General features: G+C 41.6%; 1 protein-coding gene across 1 annotated transcript; it reads left to right on the top strand.

The window, feature by feature from the left end:
• On the top strand, window positions 1-12,056 carry cyp4v2a (cytochrome P450, family 4, subfamily V, member 2a; the record flags this gene model as incomplete). Its single annotated transcript, XM_079498340.1, has 11 exons — window positions 1-190; window positions 383-495; window positions 1,013-1,098; window positions 1,650-1,840; window positions 2,138-2,207; window positions 2,978-3,104; window positions 7,920-8,096; window positions 8,541-8,643; window positions 10,572-10,706; window positions 11,129-11,308; window positions 11,617-12,056. The coding sequence occupies 11 exons, from the start codon at window positions 1-3 to the stop codon at window positions 11,793-11,795; spliced, it is 1,551 nt and encodes a 516-aa protein (XP_079354466.1). The 3' UTR covers window positions 11,796-12,056.
• Window positions 12,057-19,342: the final 7,286 nt, after the last annotated feature.

The raw sequence follows: 19,342 nt of genomic DNA, 5'->3' as shown, positions 1-19,342 counted from the left end.
ATGGCTGCTTTAGCCACCTCAACAGTGTCTCTGGTGGGAGTTAGCATCTTCTTTGTTCTCCTTACCTACCTCACCTTCCAGCTGCTCAGGCGGTACCTGTACAAATGGAACATGATGAAACCTATACCTGAGATTGGTGGAACGTTACCCATTTTTGGTAATGCACTGCAGTTCAAAGCCAATGCTGGAGGTGAGTGGAATGACATTAAACTCCAAACTAGGGTAGATTGTATCCATGGCTGTTTGGATTCTACTATGGTTCTCAAGATGAGGAAACAAAATGCTGAAGTTTAGGTCCATGCTAATGCTATATGCAAGTTAGATGACTTCTTTAAAACGATTGAAAATACTGTGGTCATACTTTCACATTTTCAATTTTCAGATTTCTTCTGTCAGCTTATTGGATATACAGACACGTTCAGAGACACGCCGTTGCTTAAAGTTTGGGTTGGAACAGTCCCATTCCTCATTCTGTTCCATGCTGAAACTATTGAGGTATACAGTGTCATTTACCATAATACATGCATTTATCTTCCATTGAACAATATAATCATGTCTAGCATAACCCAGAATATACTGCAGCATTTTCATTCTAGCATCCTCAGAGATTATTCAACAGCACTGTAACAGGACCAGAGAAAATTAAATGTCTGTATCCCCAAAGCATTGTCTACTAATTTAAAATCAGTGAAATTCAGTTTATTATTGAAATGCAAATTGCAGTGTAACTGTCCTTTACTAAATACGTGCATGGTTTATCCGTTGGAGGAAAGAAAATCAACTGGGAATGCAATACAACAAATGTATGCAAAATATCTGTGAAAATGTATTTCCAGAATGTATTTTCAAATGTGTTTTGTTTGTTTTCTATGCCATATGTATATGTGTTTGTGTGTGTGTATAATAATATATATAATATATATATATACACATATATGTGTATATATATAATATATGTATAATATTGTTTTTTTTAAATTATGGGTGAAACTTGGTGTTGTGTTGTTTGCAGACAGTTCTAAACAACCCAATACACATGGAAAAGGCTTATTCATATAAGTTCCTCCACCCGTGGTTGGGCACAGGCCTACTTACCAGGTGAGTCATCCTCAATTGCACAGCACTATAGAATAGAAAGAAGCAGGCAAAGGCCCCTTCAAATGCACATCACTTAGTGGGTACAATAAAGACATTTCTTTTTTAAATTGAGCCCATCAGTGTGCAAGCGTTTTTGTTTTGTTTAGTGTTCTTCACACAGCACTTGCCCGACTTTGGGGTTTGGGAACTTGTGCATGTCATTTTTCTTCCTCAACAATATTCATGTGCACTATGAGTTAAATGTGTTTGTTATTTTTAGCACTTCTGGTGGATACATTTGCAGAGGTTATTAGTAGTGATAGACAGCCATTACAATAGTTTCACACTACTAATTCAGAAAAAAATAATAAACAATATCCATTCCTGTTCAATAATGCAAACATATAAAAGTAAGTAATAGTAAGCAGTCTAAATGTAGTGTGGATTCTTAATTTATGCTCCTCAACATGTGAGCTTGCAGGTATTCTATTTTCGGAGGCTCGTGGCGCTGTCATGCAGACGTGCAAGTATCAATCAGGCTTTCATCAGTCCCTGGCATTTTGTCCTTTCAGCACCGGGACCAAATGGCGCCAGAGGAGGAAGATGCTCACACCCACCTTCCACTTCTCCATCCTGACAGAGTTCCTGGAGGTGATGAACGAGCAGGCAGAGGTCCTGGTGGATAAGTTGGAGAAGGAAGCGGGCAAAGGCCCCTTCAACTGCTTCAACTACATCACACTATGTGCACTGGACATTATCTGTGGTAAGTGGCATGGGTGAAGGAAGGTGTGAGTTTAGTGTCTGCCAGCGGTGGACAAAGTACTCAACTCCTGGACAAATATTACTCAGCTACAAGTGAAAATTGCTTGAGTACCAGACTACTAGCGTTACAAAAATATAAGAACAAAATAATTACAAAGTAGCCTATACTTTTTTATTTTATTTTTAACACCAATACATTGTAGCCTACATTGTTCCAGGCACACTTAATAGTTAAAAAGGAGAAAAACTTTATTAAACCTATACCGGTCTTCATCAGGGCTGATGTTGTCCTTTTCAGAAACTGCAATGGGGAAGAACATCTACGCGCAGAGTAATTTTGACTCAGATTATGTCCAGACTGTGTACAAGTGAGTCCCCTTTGCCATTTGTCTATTTTCAGGAGTGCACAGATGTTATTGTCTGTTTGTCAACTTTTGCCTCATAACCCAGAACTGACCTGACCTGAATTGTAAATATGAGATTAGATAAGAAAAGTACTATTGATCCTACAAGGGAAGTTCTATCAAAAAGGACAGCACATCATTTGAAAGGATAATTCGTGACTAACCATTTTCTTACCTTAATCTGATGTTAAATTATAGACAAGAACAAGTGGTAGAGGTGGTAGAGCGCATCACAGCTCCGAGTATGCAGTGTTACGGTAGTTTGCCATTTTACATCAGCCCATTTGGGACAAAACACTGTGGAGCGTATCTTCAGAAGTTCAGATAACAGGGCAAGAAAGAAAGTACTGTACTGTAGGTGTAGGTACAGCGTGATGGAAAGACACTACAGTGGACAGACACAAACACACGCACGCACACGCCATAGAGGCACACGCGCGCCACAAGCAGTACACCTTTCGGTTGTACTGCTTGTGGCAAAAGCTTGTAAATATCTAAGACCCACAGTCCACACATAAGAAAACCCTTTACCTGTACCTTTGTGGTTATCTCCTTAACCCCAGCCCCCCTCCTATTCCCTTACCTTGTTTTTCTTGGAACAAAATGGCACGATGGGAACTAATTGTACATACATGAATTTCACCCACTTTTTACCTGTAGGTCTAAAACTGTGATGTGACAATAAAGCTGATTCTGATGGTGTGCTGTGTGTTTGTATGTTTTTCTGACCTCAGGATGAGTGACATTCTAAGCCGCAGACAGCGCATGCCATGGTACTGGCTTGACTTTGTCTACAACTACTTTGGTGAAGGTCAGGAGCATAACAAGAGGCTGAAGATCCTCCACTCCTTCACCTCCAGTGTAAGTGTTGTAGTAGGGAAGGCAAGACAGGGGCACTGTGAAACATGTTAAACAATGCTTTTGTTTTTATTTTATTTGTCTTTCTTTTGTTTTTGTAATTATGATGCAGACACATAGGAACTTTGTGTGGGGTGGGGTTTATGGGTGGTGTGATTGATTGAATACTTTAATACTAAATAATAATGAATTTTATTTGTATTGCACTTTTTATTCACAGGGAATCCCAGAGTGCTACATGGTTAAAAACGTATAATCAATCATAGAAGGTTAAAAACAGGGTTATCAAAAAACAGTTCAACACGAAAAAGCCTTCCGAAACAGGAGCGTTTTCAGGCCTGTTTTAAAACATTCCACAGTCTGCGGCACACTAAAGTCCATGGGGAGGCGGTTCCATAAGCGTGGCAGGCGCGCCTGAGCCATGGAGCAAACGGAGCAGCTGCGACACCAGATTAAAAAGAGGGGGCGCATTGCGACACCACTTTCAGTCGTCCCCCCCCCCCCCCCCCCCCCGGCCGCCGCCGCCGCCGCCACGCTCGAAGCGCACGGTGCGCGACAGCGAGAGAGAGAGAGAGAGAGAGGAGGAGAGGGTGTTTGTCTATGTGTGCGTGAGCGCGGCACGCGCGGAGAGAGAGAGGGAGAGAGAGTGGGATGCTGCGTGTTAAAAAATAAATAGGCTACTAATTCGCGCATTGCATCCAATAATGCCCGGCTTGCCCACCTGTGTGAATCACTTACTTTGTGCTTGCTGCTAGTTTTCAGAAGAATTAATCCAAGGTTTGTCATATTATGTTTTAAAGTAGGCATACATTTTAGCTGGTCAGTCAGTGTGTGCAGACTCAGAGAGAGAAGCAGCACTGCTCTGCTGATTAAATTGATATGACCTAGATATGTCATATGCGCTGACTGGCAAGTTAATTAGTTATTTGGCAACACCTGTGTGAAATACCAGAATAAGCTTTTTCTTTTTTTTTGTGGCCATCTACAGGCCGGCCATGACTGTACTACAGCTGGAAGTTTTTTCCACAGCTGTGGAATTGAGATCCTTTTTTTTTAACTCATATAATCTGCTATGATTTCTTAAATTATTATTCATGACATGAATGTGCAGTAGCCTACCAAAAAAAGATATAGATATAATGTCACGTTATTATTTATATAAATAAAAAGTGGACTGGTTGGAGGATAAAATAAATAGTATTCTTAAACTACATTTGTGTGACTTTTTGGTTTTTTTTTTTTATCATCGTCTCTGCTCTGCTTTTTCTCCCTGGAAATAAAAACGTCTGGGTTTCCGAGGCTACTGCTCTGCTGCTGACGCTATTTCCGGTTACCTTTACGCACGGGGCGCACGGATTTGAATTTCTCCGGTCAGCCTGAATGTGTGTGTTGTTGTTGTCAACATGGCTCAGAAGAGAATGAGTGATTTATTTGGTGGGTCCAAGCCCAAATCAAGTCTAGTTAATGAACCCTTGGCCTTCATGGGCACCAGCAGCAGTGTTCAGCAGGGAACGAGTGCTAACGTTGTTGGAGGAGAAGGAGGACAATAATAAAAACAACAACAGCAGCAGCAGCAGCAGCGCAAGCAGCAGTGTCCATCTCACGTAGCCTACATAATGACATTCTGGACACGTAACTCACGTTGGATATACAGTAAATGCCATGATGAGGGAATTAACCACCCCGGAGCGCAAGAGCACATTTGGGGTTTAAGGTAAAGCATTTACAATTGAACTATATTATTTCTCTAATAGTCACTATTGCAGTGAGAAATAATATAGTATTTACTAATTACTATGGCCGCCGTGCCAACTGAACTGCTGAATGCTGCTGCAATTTAATGTTAGATATTAGATTCTGACGGGGAGGGATCTATGATGAATGATGACGATACAACACCGGGGTCGCCGAGCCCAAGCGCGCTGCGCTGTCAGCTCGTCTGTTGTATAATAGGGCTATAATTTATATGTTTTGTTTTGATATCGGCGCCTTGCCAATGTCATGTGTAGCCTAAATAGGCCTATGCCTTTTTATGATGCATTTTTGTCAGTTTGTTCATATAACTTGCGTGTGGAGAGGGAAAGTAAAAGCCACTTTTCCTTGTGAAAATGCGCGAAAACGCGCGTGCACGAGGCACATGCACGCGCATTTTTTGCGCGCGCGCTACGCGCGCGCATGAGTCCAAATCTGTGCTCCCCCACCTGGAAACGAAGTTAGGCGCCCCTGAAGCGTGGTGCTGCCGAGCAAAAGGCCCGGTCCCCCATGGTGCGCAGTTTGGTATCAGGAACCTGGAGCAGAAATTTGTTTGCAGATCTGAGGGTGCGGGTGGAGGTTGTTTTTGGAGGGTTGATGTAGGTAAGGAGGGGCGTGTCCATTTATGTATTGTTGTATGTGATCAGCAGGACCTTGTAGTCGATCCTGGCTGTAACAGGGAGCTAGTGCAGTGTGAAGAGGATCGGTGTTATATGGTCGTGTTCTGAATGTACTGCAGCTTCTGTACATTTTTGCCAGGAATCCCAATGAAGAGGGCGTTGCAGAAGTCCAGTCTAGAGGAGATAAAGGAATGGATGAGCTTCTCTGCATCTGATAATATGGAGATGTTTTTGAGATGGTAGAATGCGGTTCTGCACAGATGCTTTATGTGGTCATTGAATGTCAGGTGAGGATCAAACTTGACACCCAAGTTTCTGACTGAGGAGGAGAAGGGTATAACCTGGCCGTCGAAGGTGAGATGCGACATGGGGCATGAATGAATCTGGTGTGGTGTGCCAACAAGAAGGGCTTCAGTTTTGCTACTGTTTAACTGAAGGAAGTTGTTGCTCATCCATGCCTTTATCTCCTCAAGACAGGTGGTGAGACATGACTTGGCTCCAGAGGGGTTGGGGGCAGTCTTTATGTACAGCTGGGTGTCATCAGCATAACAATGGAAGGAAAGTCCACGTCTGCTGATGACACGACCAAGGGGCAGCACGAACCGACCCGACAGGGGTCGGTTCGGTTGCCAAAATAATCTGGCGACCCCACGAGGGGTCGCGACCCACGGGTTGAGAACCCCTGGCTTAATGAACAGTAAAGACATCAGGATTAGGTTAAACCTGACGGTTAGCCTGGTCCGGAGCAGGCTCAATCCACAGCATTAGTTTCCATGGTAACTAGTGTGGCATTGCTTTCATGAAACCAAATCAATCCTCAACATATCCAAATTAATCTAGCAAGATTAACCGGCTTTCATAAAACCGGTTAATCGCTGATCTAGGATATATTAAGCCAGGATATCTGTTAAATCCCGGTTTAATCCCTAATCCAAGTTTCGTGAAACAGGCCCTGGACTTTAACCTGACTCCGCCAGATGGGGAAGTAGAGAGTACACAGGTTCCCCCCTTAGAGTATATATTAATAGAGACAGCACCGGATTGGAGGGGATGGGAGATCCACTTGCATTAAATTGCTCAAAAGCACATGAGGCGATTTCACTCCTCCTTCCGGGTAGGAACAGAGTGCATTCTGGGATTGATTGTCCCAATAACATGAACGCGCTGGCGGTTGACTATCATTGCGCCGTTTGCGCGCGTTCACGTATGAAACATTCGTTCATGTGTCATGGGCCCAATATCATGAACGTGCGCAATGATAGTCAACGGACCAGCGCTGGCTCGAGCTGCAATGACAAATTCGGCCACTATGTCCATTTCGCCTCAGATTTCCTCCGGGTGCCGTCTCTATTAATATATACTCTAAGGTTCCCCCAGGGAAGAACCTGTGTACACTCTACTGCCCCATCTGGCGGAGTCAGGTTATCTGGACTTTGCCCCAACTTTTTTTTTAATAGAGGCAACATCAGCTTGTTTACTTTTTATGGAGTTGTATTAGTATACTTTACAGTCTACTCGACTTTGTTGCTTTGTTTATGCTGCTGTCACTACTGAAACATCCAAATATCCCTGTGAGGATTGATAAAGTTTCATTCTTTCTTAGAAATCGTGATTAAAATTAAAATATACCTTCTGATCGAGAAACACTAGATGTTCCACGCCAGACTGGTGCCCAGTCACCAGAGAACATAACAACTTGCCCGATAGATAAATCATTATGCTCCCTTGTGTTTTTTAAATACACAAAAATATTCTGCTCCCCCTTACAGACATGAATACATGGTACAGTAATTACCTACTTTAAAAAGTTAAAGTTGGGTGAAAAGAATATTAAATTAGTTTATCTGCATTGTTAAAATATGATTTAAAAAAAAAGTAATTAAAGAGCACTGTGATAAAAACAACTGATGAATACATTAGAATATATGAAAACTTCTTGAGGAAGACCACATTCCTCTTCAACCTTCATTTTTGCCCTCATATAATATGTGTATACAAAACTTATTCAGCACTTTTCTTCTAGAGCAGGGGTTCTCAACCTGTGGGTCGCGACCCCTCGGGGGGTCTCCAAATTATTTTGGGGGGGCCCCACATTATTAACCACTCCCCCCCCCTTTTTTGTAACTGAATGGCTGGAAAATGGAAATTGAGAGTTTACATAGTACACATAGTGCATGCATAAACTTTCCTTAATGACTATATCTGGTTTCATGCAGTATTCATTTATGATATATTTCTCTATTATTAAGGTTATTTTTGCAGTCAGTTTGTATTGGGGGTGGAGAGGGGAGGCGGGACAAGGGTCACGAGACATGGCCGAAGCATTTTCGCGGGTCCCCAGCCAAAAACGTTGGAAATGCATGTTCCACAAAGAGGTTCCATGCTCCCCACATGAGCATACAGTGTCAATTTCAGGACAATCATAGGTGAACTGCCCTGTTTGCAGATGATCAATGAGAGAGCACACTACCTCAAGAACTACCATGAGTCAGACAGTGAGTCTGATCAGGGCATGAGGAAGAGGAGGACCTTCCTGGACATGCTGCTGAAGACCACCGATGAGAACGGAAAAAAGTTGAGCCACGAGGACATCCAGGAGGAAGTTGATACCTTCATGTTCGAGGTGAGAGAGATCTCACACAGTATTCAAATCACACAACTCATTGAGTACCTGTGACTCCCTCACAGGCTGTGAGGGAGTCTGCTCGCGCATGTGTGTGTCTGTGTATGTGTGGGTGTGTGCAGTTGAACCCCAGCATTCATATTGAGTGTGGAACATTAGCCAAAAATAGCCAATCTAAAGCTTGTATAGATCGACAATTTTTGGCAAAGAGATTTGGAAAAAGGCAGTCCAAGTACATGGCCAACTCAAGCCCAGTTTACTAAATTTAGACTAGAGGGATTAAGCGGTTGAATATGTTGACAATTATCTTTTCTTTCTTTCTTTCTTTCTTTCTTTCTTTCTTTCTTTCTTTCTTTCTTTCTTTCTTTCCTTCCTTCCTTCCTTCCTTCCTTCCTTCCTCCCCTCCCCTCCCCTCCCCTCCCCTCCCCTCCCCTCCCTCCTCAGGGTCATGACACCACAGCTGCATCCATGAACTGGGCCGTTCATCTGCTGGGTTGTCACCCTGACGTCCAGGCCAAGGTTCAGCAGGAGCTCCAGGACGTGTTTGGTAAAGAACACCACGTCACATGTGTCTCCTCCGGGTGGCCTTCCATGACATCATCTGTTTTCCAGACCAGAGGGCCTTGCTTTGACTCATCTGTGTTGAACGTCATTTCCTTGCTGTCAGGCAGAAACCTTGTAACTACTTTTTTCGTAGTATCAATGCCCTACTACATCGTACAAGTGTCGCACAAACCTTGTGAAAATAACAGATCTGCAATGTGAGCTTGTAGATCGGTTATTTTAACAATTTTGTTTATAAATAATAATAACAAAGGAACGGTTTTGGACATACAAGGTTTCCAACCGGGAGTGTCTACCATGCATAATTAATTACAGCACACAAAGCTCCAAGCCAAAAAATATAGGTAGCGTAATTGAGTTATCATCGCCGTCAGGCACAAACCTTATATTTAACCTTTTTTCCCCTGTAATTTAATGCCCTTTACTTCATCATACAAGAGTGTCCCACAAAAGTCAGGGAAATTAGCAGATCTACAAGCCTGTAGCTTGTAGATCTACAAGCTTGTAGCTTGTAGATCGACTATTTTCACTATTTTCAAATGTTTTAAAATAATAAAAAGGAACGGTTTTGGACATACAAGGTTTCCTCCTGACAGCAACGTTATGTGTGTGGTGGTGAGTGGCCATCTCTACGGCCTCAGGCCTCGACTGGCCACTCCATGTACCAGACATTATGTCCGATGGGCCGACCAATGAATGGGTGGCATATATATATTTTTTACATGCCCAGTTTCAGGATTATTATGGTAATTATTAGAACATGGAGGTTTGTTTGTTTGTGTGTGCCTTGACGGAGCGGGCCGGTAGAGTATCATGCTATCTGCGTGCCGGTAGTGGTGGGCCGGTCTGGGCCAAATGTCAGGGCTGAATTGTTGACCCAGTCCAGCCCTACATGGTTTCCATTACGTAAGCCATGCAGGCGAGTTTAGGTGCAAACGTTTGCGCTGGTCCAAATGGCAGTGGCTGTCCTCTGGCATACCGACATCCACTTGATTCACAATATTAATGTGACGTACATCTTTTTCCCACAGCAAATTGCAGTGTCCAATGTTAAATGCATTTGCCGCTACATTTAGAGTAGCATGTTTCCTGTCTAGGGAGTATGCTGTAGCACAGCACGGCTTTCAACCAGTGGTCCAGGGACCACCAGTGGTCCTTGAGGCGGTTCCAGGTGGCCCTCGGCTCAATGATGGAAAGTTGGTAACCAAATGGACCCTTATAGATCTTTAACCCTTGAGAGGGTCCATTTGGTTTCATTTTACAATTTAACTCTCAAGAGTTAAATCATTGTGAAACATCTGCATTACCTCATTTACAAGAAGTCTACACAATTAGAGAATGCAGAAGAATGTTTGCCAAAAGCATGGAATTGTAGACAAAATCTTATCCAACAACAACAAAATATTATAGTTTTGGGTCTGAGAGGCTACATCTCATCAAATGGTGGTCCGTGGCTCTAATGCAGAATAAATAATGGGCCTTTAAAAGAAAAGAGTTTAAAACCCCAGTAGTACATGGTTCCCAACAAACAATGGGCAGGGACACTTTTGTATGGAGTCACGAGTAGGAACCCCATTCCTCTTTTTTAATGATTACTTCAAACGATTTTCAAGACGAAATTCAAAATAATTTCAGAAATGCGTCCTGTATTTCAGTGCTTCTCAGTGGAGACCGGGGAAACCCAGGGGGTCCTTGGTGGGTTTCCAGGGGGTCCCCATCAAAATGAGTTAATATAGCATCAAAATCACTTTAACCAATTTAACCCTTTATACATCAGCTACTTGAAAATAGTCAAATCTACAAGCTTACGACACGTTGTGATCGGGGTCCGTGGCCAAAATATTGTTAATTTGGGGGTCCTTGAAGTTTGAGAACCACTGCTGTTCTTAACTTGTCCTGTGTTTGCTGTAGGCGATTCTGACCGGCCTGTTAACACTGAGGACCTGAAGAGGCTCAAGTACCTGGACTGTGTGATTAAGGAGTCTCTGCGTCTCTTCCCCTCTGTGCCATTCTTCGCCCGCAACATCGGCGAAGACTGCGAGATCAGTGAGTGATATAGCATCCATCATGGGTATAGGAATGGCTCGGTGGCCGATCTTTTACTGATTGATTGATTGAAGAATGTATTAACAGATTGGAGAATTACAGTACATTTCAAGCACAACTCAATACAACACTGTATCTGTGGACACCACCATAAAGCATTACACTTGTTTACAATAGGGTCCACCATGTTCAATTCATCATAACATTTAGAGACGTACAAATAAACACTTCTACACTTCTGTATATAGCAACACTTCTGTATATAGCCATAAACAGGAAATCATCATAGAGGAGGTAAAAAAAACATATACAGTGGGGGATTCAGATTTTATGGGGGCCAGTTTCGAATTGCAGCCGTCCGTATAGGTACCCTTTATTCCCCGTCCCCACAGCTAAATAAACGATTGCTTCTGTGGCCACAGATGGTTTCAAGGTCCCCAAAGGTGCAAACGCCATCATGATACCTTACGCTCTGCACCGTGACAAGCGCTACTTCCCTGAGCCAGAAGAGTTCAGACCTGAGCGCTTCCTGCCAGAGAAATCCATGGGGAGGCATCCATATGCATACATACCCTTCTCCGCTGGCCTCCGCAACTGTATAGGTAAGATCAACTGTATACGTATAGTCAACTGTATATACAGTATGTAAGGTCAACTGTATAGGTAAGATCAACTGTATACGTATAGTCAATTGTATATATGTAAGGTCAACTGTATAGGACAGTGGTTTTCAAAATCATATTTTTTTATTCTGCATTTGAGCCACGTACCACCATTTGATGAGATTTTTAGCCCTTACTCAGGCAAGAGGTAGAATATTTTCACTGTCACTACATTTCTTAAAATAATAATACAAAATAAAAACACATTTACTGAAGCTGTCCCTTCCCTTTGTGATGACTCTGTACAGGTCAGCGTTTTGCAGTAATGGAGGAAAAGGTGATCTTGGCATCGATTCTGCGTAACTTCAACATTGTATCGTGTCAGAAACGCGAAGACCTCCGGCCAGTAGGTGAGCTGATCCTACGTCCAGAGAACGGCATATGGATTGAACTGAAGAAGAGAAAGCGCCAGACTCCAGGATATTAGGGGTTAGCAGTGGGTCAGGGATTCAAAAATGTTTCTCTGCACCAGTGGACTGGTGGTCCTCAGATCGCTATATGTAATCCATTAAGCCTGAATCTCTTTACATATAATTTGTCTATTTTTGCACATTTAAAAAATATTCTACATCCTGCTGCATAATAATAATCCAGGAAAGCGAGCTCATCTTAAAATGACAAGTAAATCTACAGTAGGTAGAAAACTATTATCAGACACTGTGTAAGAGTAGAACCTCAATGCCTTTCATTTTCCAGGCCACACAATGGCAGGTTTTGCATTGTAATGTTTGAATCAAGCATGTAAAGGAAAGATGTATGTACCAGGTTATGAATGGAGTGTAAATCAGAGGCAGAGGTGTGCAAACCACACATAAACTGTTTGATTATTTGTCCATTAAAAACACTTGGTGGATGTTACTGTAGGTTGGATGGTTTAAAAGTTATATTATAATAGCATAATCATTATGGTGCCCCAGTATACTAAACATTACTGTATGTATTTTTTTCCCTTCCTATTGTTATCTTCCTATATAGATGCTATGATCTCATATAATGTAATAAAGCATTAATACAAATATACAATTATCACTGCATGTTTGAAACATGATTTCCGCTCTACATGTATGTTCTCTATGATCTCTATGGTGTGTGTGTGTGTGTGTGTGTGTGTGTGTGTGTGTGTGTGTGTCCTTGCTGAAGCAATCACATTACTGATTAGCAAATAGTGTAGGCTTTAATCAAGCACATCAAATCTATTCTAATCAGATCAGCTGGTATGCCCATTCACCCCCTACACACACGCACGCACGCTCGCACGCACGCACGCTCGCACGCACACACACACACACACACACACACACACACACACACACACACACACACACACACACACACACACACACACACACACACACACATAACGCAATAACGGTAAGACAAGTAAGAAAGAAAGAAAATAATAATGTATTTCGAGATGCATCATGCATCTGATGACCTGCATTTGGCAGTCAAATGTTTGAGAGGTACAGATAATGATTCTGTTATCCGTTCGTTCCTTTTTATCTGTTTGCCGTTAAATCATTTGGGGGTTCCTCAGTTTCTCCTCAGTTTGCATCATATGAATCCACTGTTGCACAATACATGCCTTGAAGGAGTAGTTCACCCCCCAAAATGACACATTTATTTCTATCAATAATAGTACCTGTGTATAAAAAACGTTTTCATGTCAAGGATCCCCAAATTGACACTAATTATCCCACGGACCCCCATTTGAAAAGATATGCCAGGGACCCCTATAAGAGAAGATTTTTACGGCTCTAGCAGTGATTCTCAACCTGTTTAATTTCAAGGACCCCCAGTTTGACATGCATTAGTCTACGGACCCCCATTTAATGGCATTTCTATCTCTGGGATCCCCAATTTAGATTGTAAAATCAATGTTATATTAACTCTGAGTGTACAAATGGAATTCCATTTAGATCCATTTGTACACTCTCAGAGTTACATACTCGTCCATTTGGTTCCAAACTATCTCCCTCAAGGACCCCTGGGGGTCCCCGGACCCCACTTTGGGAACCACTGGTGTATAGTACCTTGCTATGGTTCAAGTGGTTAATGTAAAAATAAATAAATGTAAATAAATTATGGCTGTCAAAATGTGTGAGTTAACTGAGTTAATTAAATTGTGAAATTAATCAGATTAAAATTTTTAACGCAATTAATCCATGCTTGGATGACCCGCCCCATACATCCCATAATCCCATCCACTCTGCCACATCTAACCCTATCTGGATGGCAATAACCAACATACAGTTGGAGGCCATCGATATTTTTGCTGAGGTTTGCGCTGCGCAAAAGGACAGTTAACCCATTTTGGGCGGGAACCCCTTTTGGTGTTTTAAACATTATGTTATAATTTAGCTATTGAAAAATAGCAGATCTACAAGCTCATAGCGCGCCACCGAGTGGCGCGCTACGAGCTTGTAGGTCTGCTATTTTTGAAAAATCGTGAAAATATTTATTTCAGAAAACTGGAGGATTTAGAAGGATTTTTTTAAATTTTGAGGTCAGGCCTAAATGGGGCAAATGATAAGGGACAATATCGGTGGCACCCAACTATATGTCGGTTATTGCCATAAAAGGCTGCACAATTTACATAGGCAGAGGCTCAAATCACAGACAGAGACGCCATCCTGACACACTTTTTGTGTTATAAAGATGTAAACATAGATACCGTATGTTAAATATAACCGCCTCCTGTCATTTATCTTTCCATTCCCACAACAATATACAGAAAAACATGGCATATTTTGGACATAGTTCGAATGGTGATTAATCATGATTAATTCATTTTTAAGCTGTGATTAGGACACAGTAATGATAAAATGTGTTATCGCTATCCACAATAGTGGAACTAAAACACAGCACTGACCCAACCAGGGGTGCTTCTTTTTCCCCTCTCCAACTCGGCTTTCCACTATATGCTCTGATATAAATTTTATATTTTATAAATTTTGCCATGATGAAAATTGCATTTCTCCTTTATTTTGGCGGCGGTGTTCCATAACCAAACTTTTCCTGAACACCTCTAAGTTTGTCTTTTAACCAATCTTCATCACCATTATAATGGACTGAGTTATAGTTTTATAGGTTTTCTGAGTCCCCAGCAACTAAACAGTAATCATTGGAGCGACACAGTTATAAATGACTGCCATCAGTGATGTCATATGATGATTTAGGTGGCCTGTCTCCGGGGGTCAGCACCCAACACCCAAACGACATGACTCATGATGAATTGCATTCTCTTTTTCCTATGCCATTGTTTGAATTATTGAACACATCTCTTCTAATCGATGACCGGGTGGAATAAGAAGTGCCTGAGCTCCGAACAGAGCTGCGTGAGTTCATTTATCTGTGAATCTCAGGGAAATGGCTTTGACAAAGGGTTCACTGCAAGGCCATGTGGATGGCATGTTAATTCAATTTCAGGACATTTATTTATCTCAGTTGAGATTTATTTTCTTCCTTGGAATGATTAAGTGTTTATTGTTTATTTCAGAGGATAATCGGCTTTGACAAATAAAAGGGTATTTGATCATTTAGAAAGTCGGTAGGCTATCGCTTCAAAAAAAGAATAACGCACATCCACAGTTTTTTGGTGCCGAGCCAAACTGCAAAAACAGAACCATGAAAAACAAGATGGGGGCTCGAAACTCACTTTTAAATTATATATTTTTTTCACAGCACAGCAGCAATAATACAACGTTTTGACCTTGCTGTCTTTTTCAACTATCCTTTCTAAACAATGTGGCAAAACCAATGAGCAGTAGAAAACATTTTTCTTTTTTTACTTTTCCACCTACATGTTGCACTGGTCATTGACTTATTGCACTGGTCATTGACTTATTGCACTGGTCATTGACTTATTTCATCATGGCTCGGGTTGGCTCAGGTAAACATTGATCTTTACTGATGTATGAGAATATTGATATTTGAACATGTTGTTGCTGTAGATAGATTTTCCCACAGCATAATGCCATAACTGCATTCATACGAACAAGGCTGGCAGTTACATTATTGAACATGTTCAACAACACTTGCACTGTTGAGCAGAGCGCTTCCCTCTCTGCGGAATAGTTTGTTATTAAATAAACAGACAAAGTACAACAGTGCTTGAGTCAAAGTAGAGACAAGTTTACTTAACTACTGTACAAGTGAAAGTCGCAAGATACTGAAGTAGGCTATTCCAAAAGTAGCTACATGCTTTTATTTATTTTTCATTGACCTTTATTTAATCAGGGAAGACCATTGAGACTTGAGAGTAATGCATCCATTCCTTAATTAAGTATAGTACCATACAGTAAATGTCTCTATAGAGATCAGTTCATCCAGTTTCAGAGAGACGTGGAGTTTATCTGAGGCATACGATATGTATTTTCTGTGGTTCACTGTTCATTTGTGGTCCGAAGTGTCAAGTGTAATTTGTGTCTGTGAGTACCTATACGTTAGATATCCCATATTATTTGTTATTTATAAGCGAAGGGCCTTTTAAATAAATAAAACACAATGTTGTTCTCTATGAATGGCGAGAGAAGACCAGCCCGGTTTTTCATATAAAATACAGTGATAAGTGAAAAACATGTTTTTTATATCAGTGCATTGCTTTATTGAAATTAGACATTTCCCCCCCAAAATTAACAGATTTTTCAGCAATCATCAGAAAAACAGCATTCATACGAACAAGGCTCGTACATATCGAACATGATTTACAAGACGCGTGTTGAGCTTCCCTCTCTCTCTTGTGGAATGGTTCGTTATAAAATAAACAACTCCTAAACTGAAAAGGCTGAAGGACCAGAAAACAACATTGACCCAATTCTAGCAGGTCCACAAAACTCAATTACAATAGGTCCACTAACGCTACTCAAACTTCCCATTGACTCAAAGGTTTATCATTGCACTGTGTGGAGTTGTTACACAATAATATTTCAATAAAAATTGAAACAACTACAGAGCCCCTGAGTGGCCATGGTAAGAAAAATGTATTATCTCGTCCGGACGAGATAATATCGCGACTGGTCGAGAAATGATCTCGTCCGGTCGAGAGATCGAGAGATTATTATTGTCGAGATAATATCTCGTCCAGACGAGATAATTTATTATTCTTACCATGGCCACTCAGGGGCTCCGTAAACAACAGCTGAAAGCTCTGACAAATAAATACATTATTACGTTATACAATAACATAAGTGGAAGAAAAAACACTGGTGTTTCTCGAAGTGCATGGGGTCCGGGGTCCCCCAGGGGTCCTTGGGGGGTTCCAGCAAAATAGCAGATATACAAGCTCACAATTCTTGGGGGTGCACATCACTGAGGATCTTACCTGGGCAGTATAGATGGAGCGGGTGGTGATTGGTGAAGAAACGCCTCTACATTCCTCAATGCCTTCCTTAATATAATATTCCTTAATATAAGGAAAGATATTATATTAATCTTGTTTGAGTTCCACAGGGAAATATTATAATTTTGTGTGTGTCATGTTCAATATAGCTTTTAACCACTTGAACCCTAGCATCCCATTGGCAAAAATAGCAGATCTACAAGCTCACTGCAATGTGACACGTTGTGAGCTTATAGATCAGCTATTTTCAGCAAAGAGCGTAGATTGATAATGGGAGGGCCTAGTATACTGTAGTGCCAGTTGGCCGGATCCTCAGGTCAACTCAATGTATAGGTTCACAATGATTTTTTTTTCAATCCGTTTAATTGGTTAAGCGGAAAAAGAGACTTGACACTTGCCAAAATGTTTGCCCTAGAGAATACACACACACACACACACACACACACACACACACACACACACACACACACACACACTGATCCAGACACAACATGAAGCAAATAAAATAGAATCCTGTAAAAACAAGTATGTTGCTGGGGGAGGTTTATTTGAGTAATAGGCTACATGCGTGGCCCTTTGGGCTCTGTGATGAAACACAATGAAATCATATGAAAGTGATACAGATACAAAGTTATCTTAAGTTATCATTGTTTCTCCTATATGCATGTACCAGGGCTGGCCACCGCTGCTTGGTTAGATGCTGCCTTATTATTTTGTAAATTTTAATAATTTTAACAGTGTACGCTCATTTCGTTTTTTAATAAACTACATGAAAAGCTACAACAAAAACTGAGCTTGTACAATCTATAGTAGCCTACATGAGATTTGTCAGTTATCCGCCCACGTTAGCGTGCTAATGATAGCTAGCCTGCATGTCATTGTCAACTTGTCAAGTACAGAATGTTAGAGGGGCACAAAGAGTTGCGGCACCAACGAAAAATCCGTCCCCCCGTCAGGGGGTCAGACTAAAGAGAGGTTGGACCAGTTTTTTGTGGGGGCACCTACCCTAGGGGACACGGGGAGAACATGCAAACTCCACACAGAAGGGTCCTTTCGCCAACCCCACCTCGGGTATGGGCACTGATGACACGGAGGAGGAAACACGTCGCCAGCACCCACAGCGTCCCGAGCGGGAATCGATCCCAGGACCTTCTAGCTGTGAGGCGACAGCACCCACTGTGCCACCATGCACCGCTCTCCAGTTTTTAACAGTCTATTTTGCATGGTGGGGACTAGTGTCCAAAATAATTTACCACACTTCCTCCTCCTCCCATGTGTCTCCAAACGTTGTCTTTAGTTTAACCACATTATCAGCTTCTGCAGCTCATTTAATTCTCTTAAAGGTGTAGTGAAATGGCCTCAAACTACACCTTTAAAGACCTAGTGAAATGAAAAATAAGTTTTTCACACTTTTAGACCATATCCGTGGTCATCATATACCTAAGGATGCCACAAACAATGGGAGAAGTTTCACGTTTGTGTATTTTTATATCAAAAACCCATAAATCCCATAATCCAATTTGAATTACTTCCTGTGAACGAAAACGTGATGCGTGATGAGTCTGATGACGTGTAGAGGTACACATGAAGCTTGATTAAATTCACCTGTTTGATTTGCATATCTGCTTGTCCGTCCAAACACAGCTGCTACTGATTACAGAAATCTTCCGTTTTTAATCCCATTCAAGATGACATCCAGACAGTGTATTACTCGGTTTAAACTTCAGCAGCATGCTAAAATATGTATCTGAAAACATTATAGGGTAGAATAATCCATGAGCTTTGCTGCCTGTCATTCTGTGACTTTGTTTACAAACAGATCTGCATGTGTGTGTGCGCGTCCCATAGCCTGGAGGGATGCGACTTTCTGATTGGTTCAAAATCAGTGAGCTTGCCTTTTCAGGGTAAAACTTAAAAATAAAATTATTTCATTGCACCACACCTTTAAACATCCGAGTAATTGTTTGTTGCATTGTGCTCTCCTGTAACACTGGGCGAAGAACAAAGTGACGTAAATAACATTTCACCCGGATGTATATCAAATCAACGGATCTAGCCTAGTGGGAACCGGATACGGATACGGTGTTTTAGAGGCGGGACAAGAGCAAGGATTCGATTAAATGGCAATAAAACATTCAAAACAATAACTCGCCAATGTCGTTAATGACATTGAGAGCTTAATACAATGCTATTGATTGATTGATTGAAATATTTATTAACAGTTTGCAGAATTACAGTACATTTCAAGCACAAACTCAATACAAAGGCTGTTAACTGTGAGCTATGAGTGATGAGTGATGAGTGATGAGTGCATAGCCGCTAGAAGGTCCAGGGAAAGGCCTACATACTCTCCAAGAGTTGGGAAAGAACATATCAAGAGAGTGGAGTGGTAGGCCCTTGGATTGACCAGTGGATGCAATGTACCCCACTTTGAGGTGTCACGTCTTAGGCCTAGATTTAGGGTAGGATTGAACCAGTCGCACTGTAGCCATACAAAGGCCTATAAGGGTTCCCAGATTGTAAAATGTTGTTCCTCCATCTTGGGAGAGTATGTAGGCCTTTCACTGGACCTCCTAGCCACTAAGATGACCACAGGCCCACCACTTAAAGACCACATGTTAGGGTGCCCAAAT

This window comes from Electrona antarctica (assembly GCF_951216825.1).
Source record: "Electrona antarctica genome assembly, chromosome: 4".
In the NCBI taxonomy this organism is placed as follows: domain Eukaryota; kingdom Metazoa; phylum Chordata; class Actinopteri; order Myctophiformes; family Myctophidae; genus Electrona; species Electrona antarctica.
The sequence above is the reverse complement of the archived record's forward strand: the minus strand, read 5'-3'. Positions and strand labels throughout refer to the sequence as shown.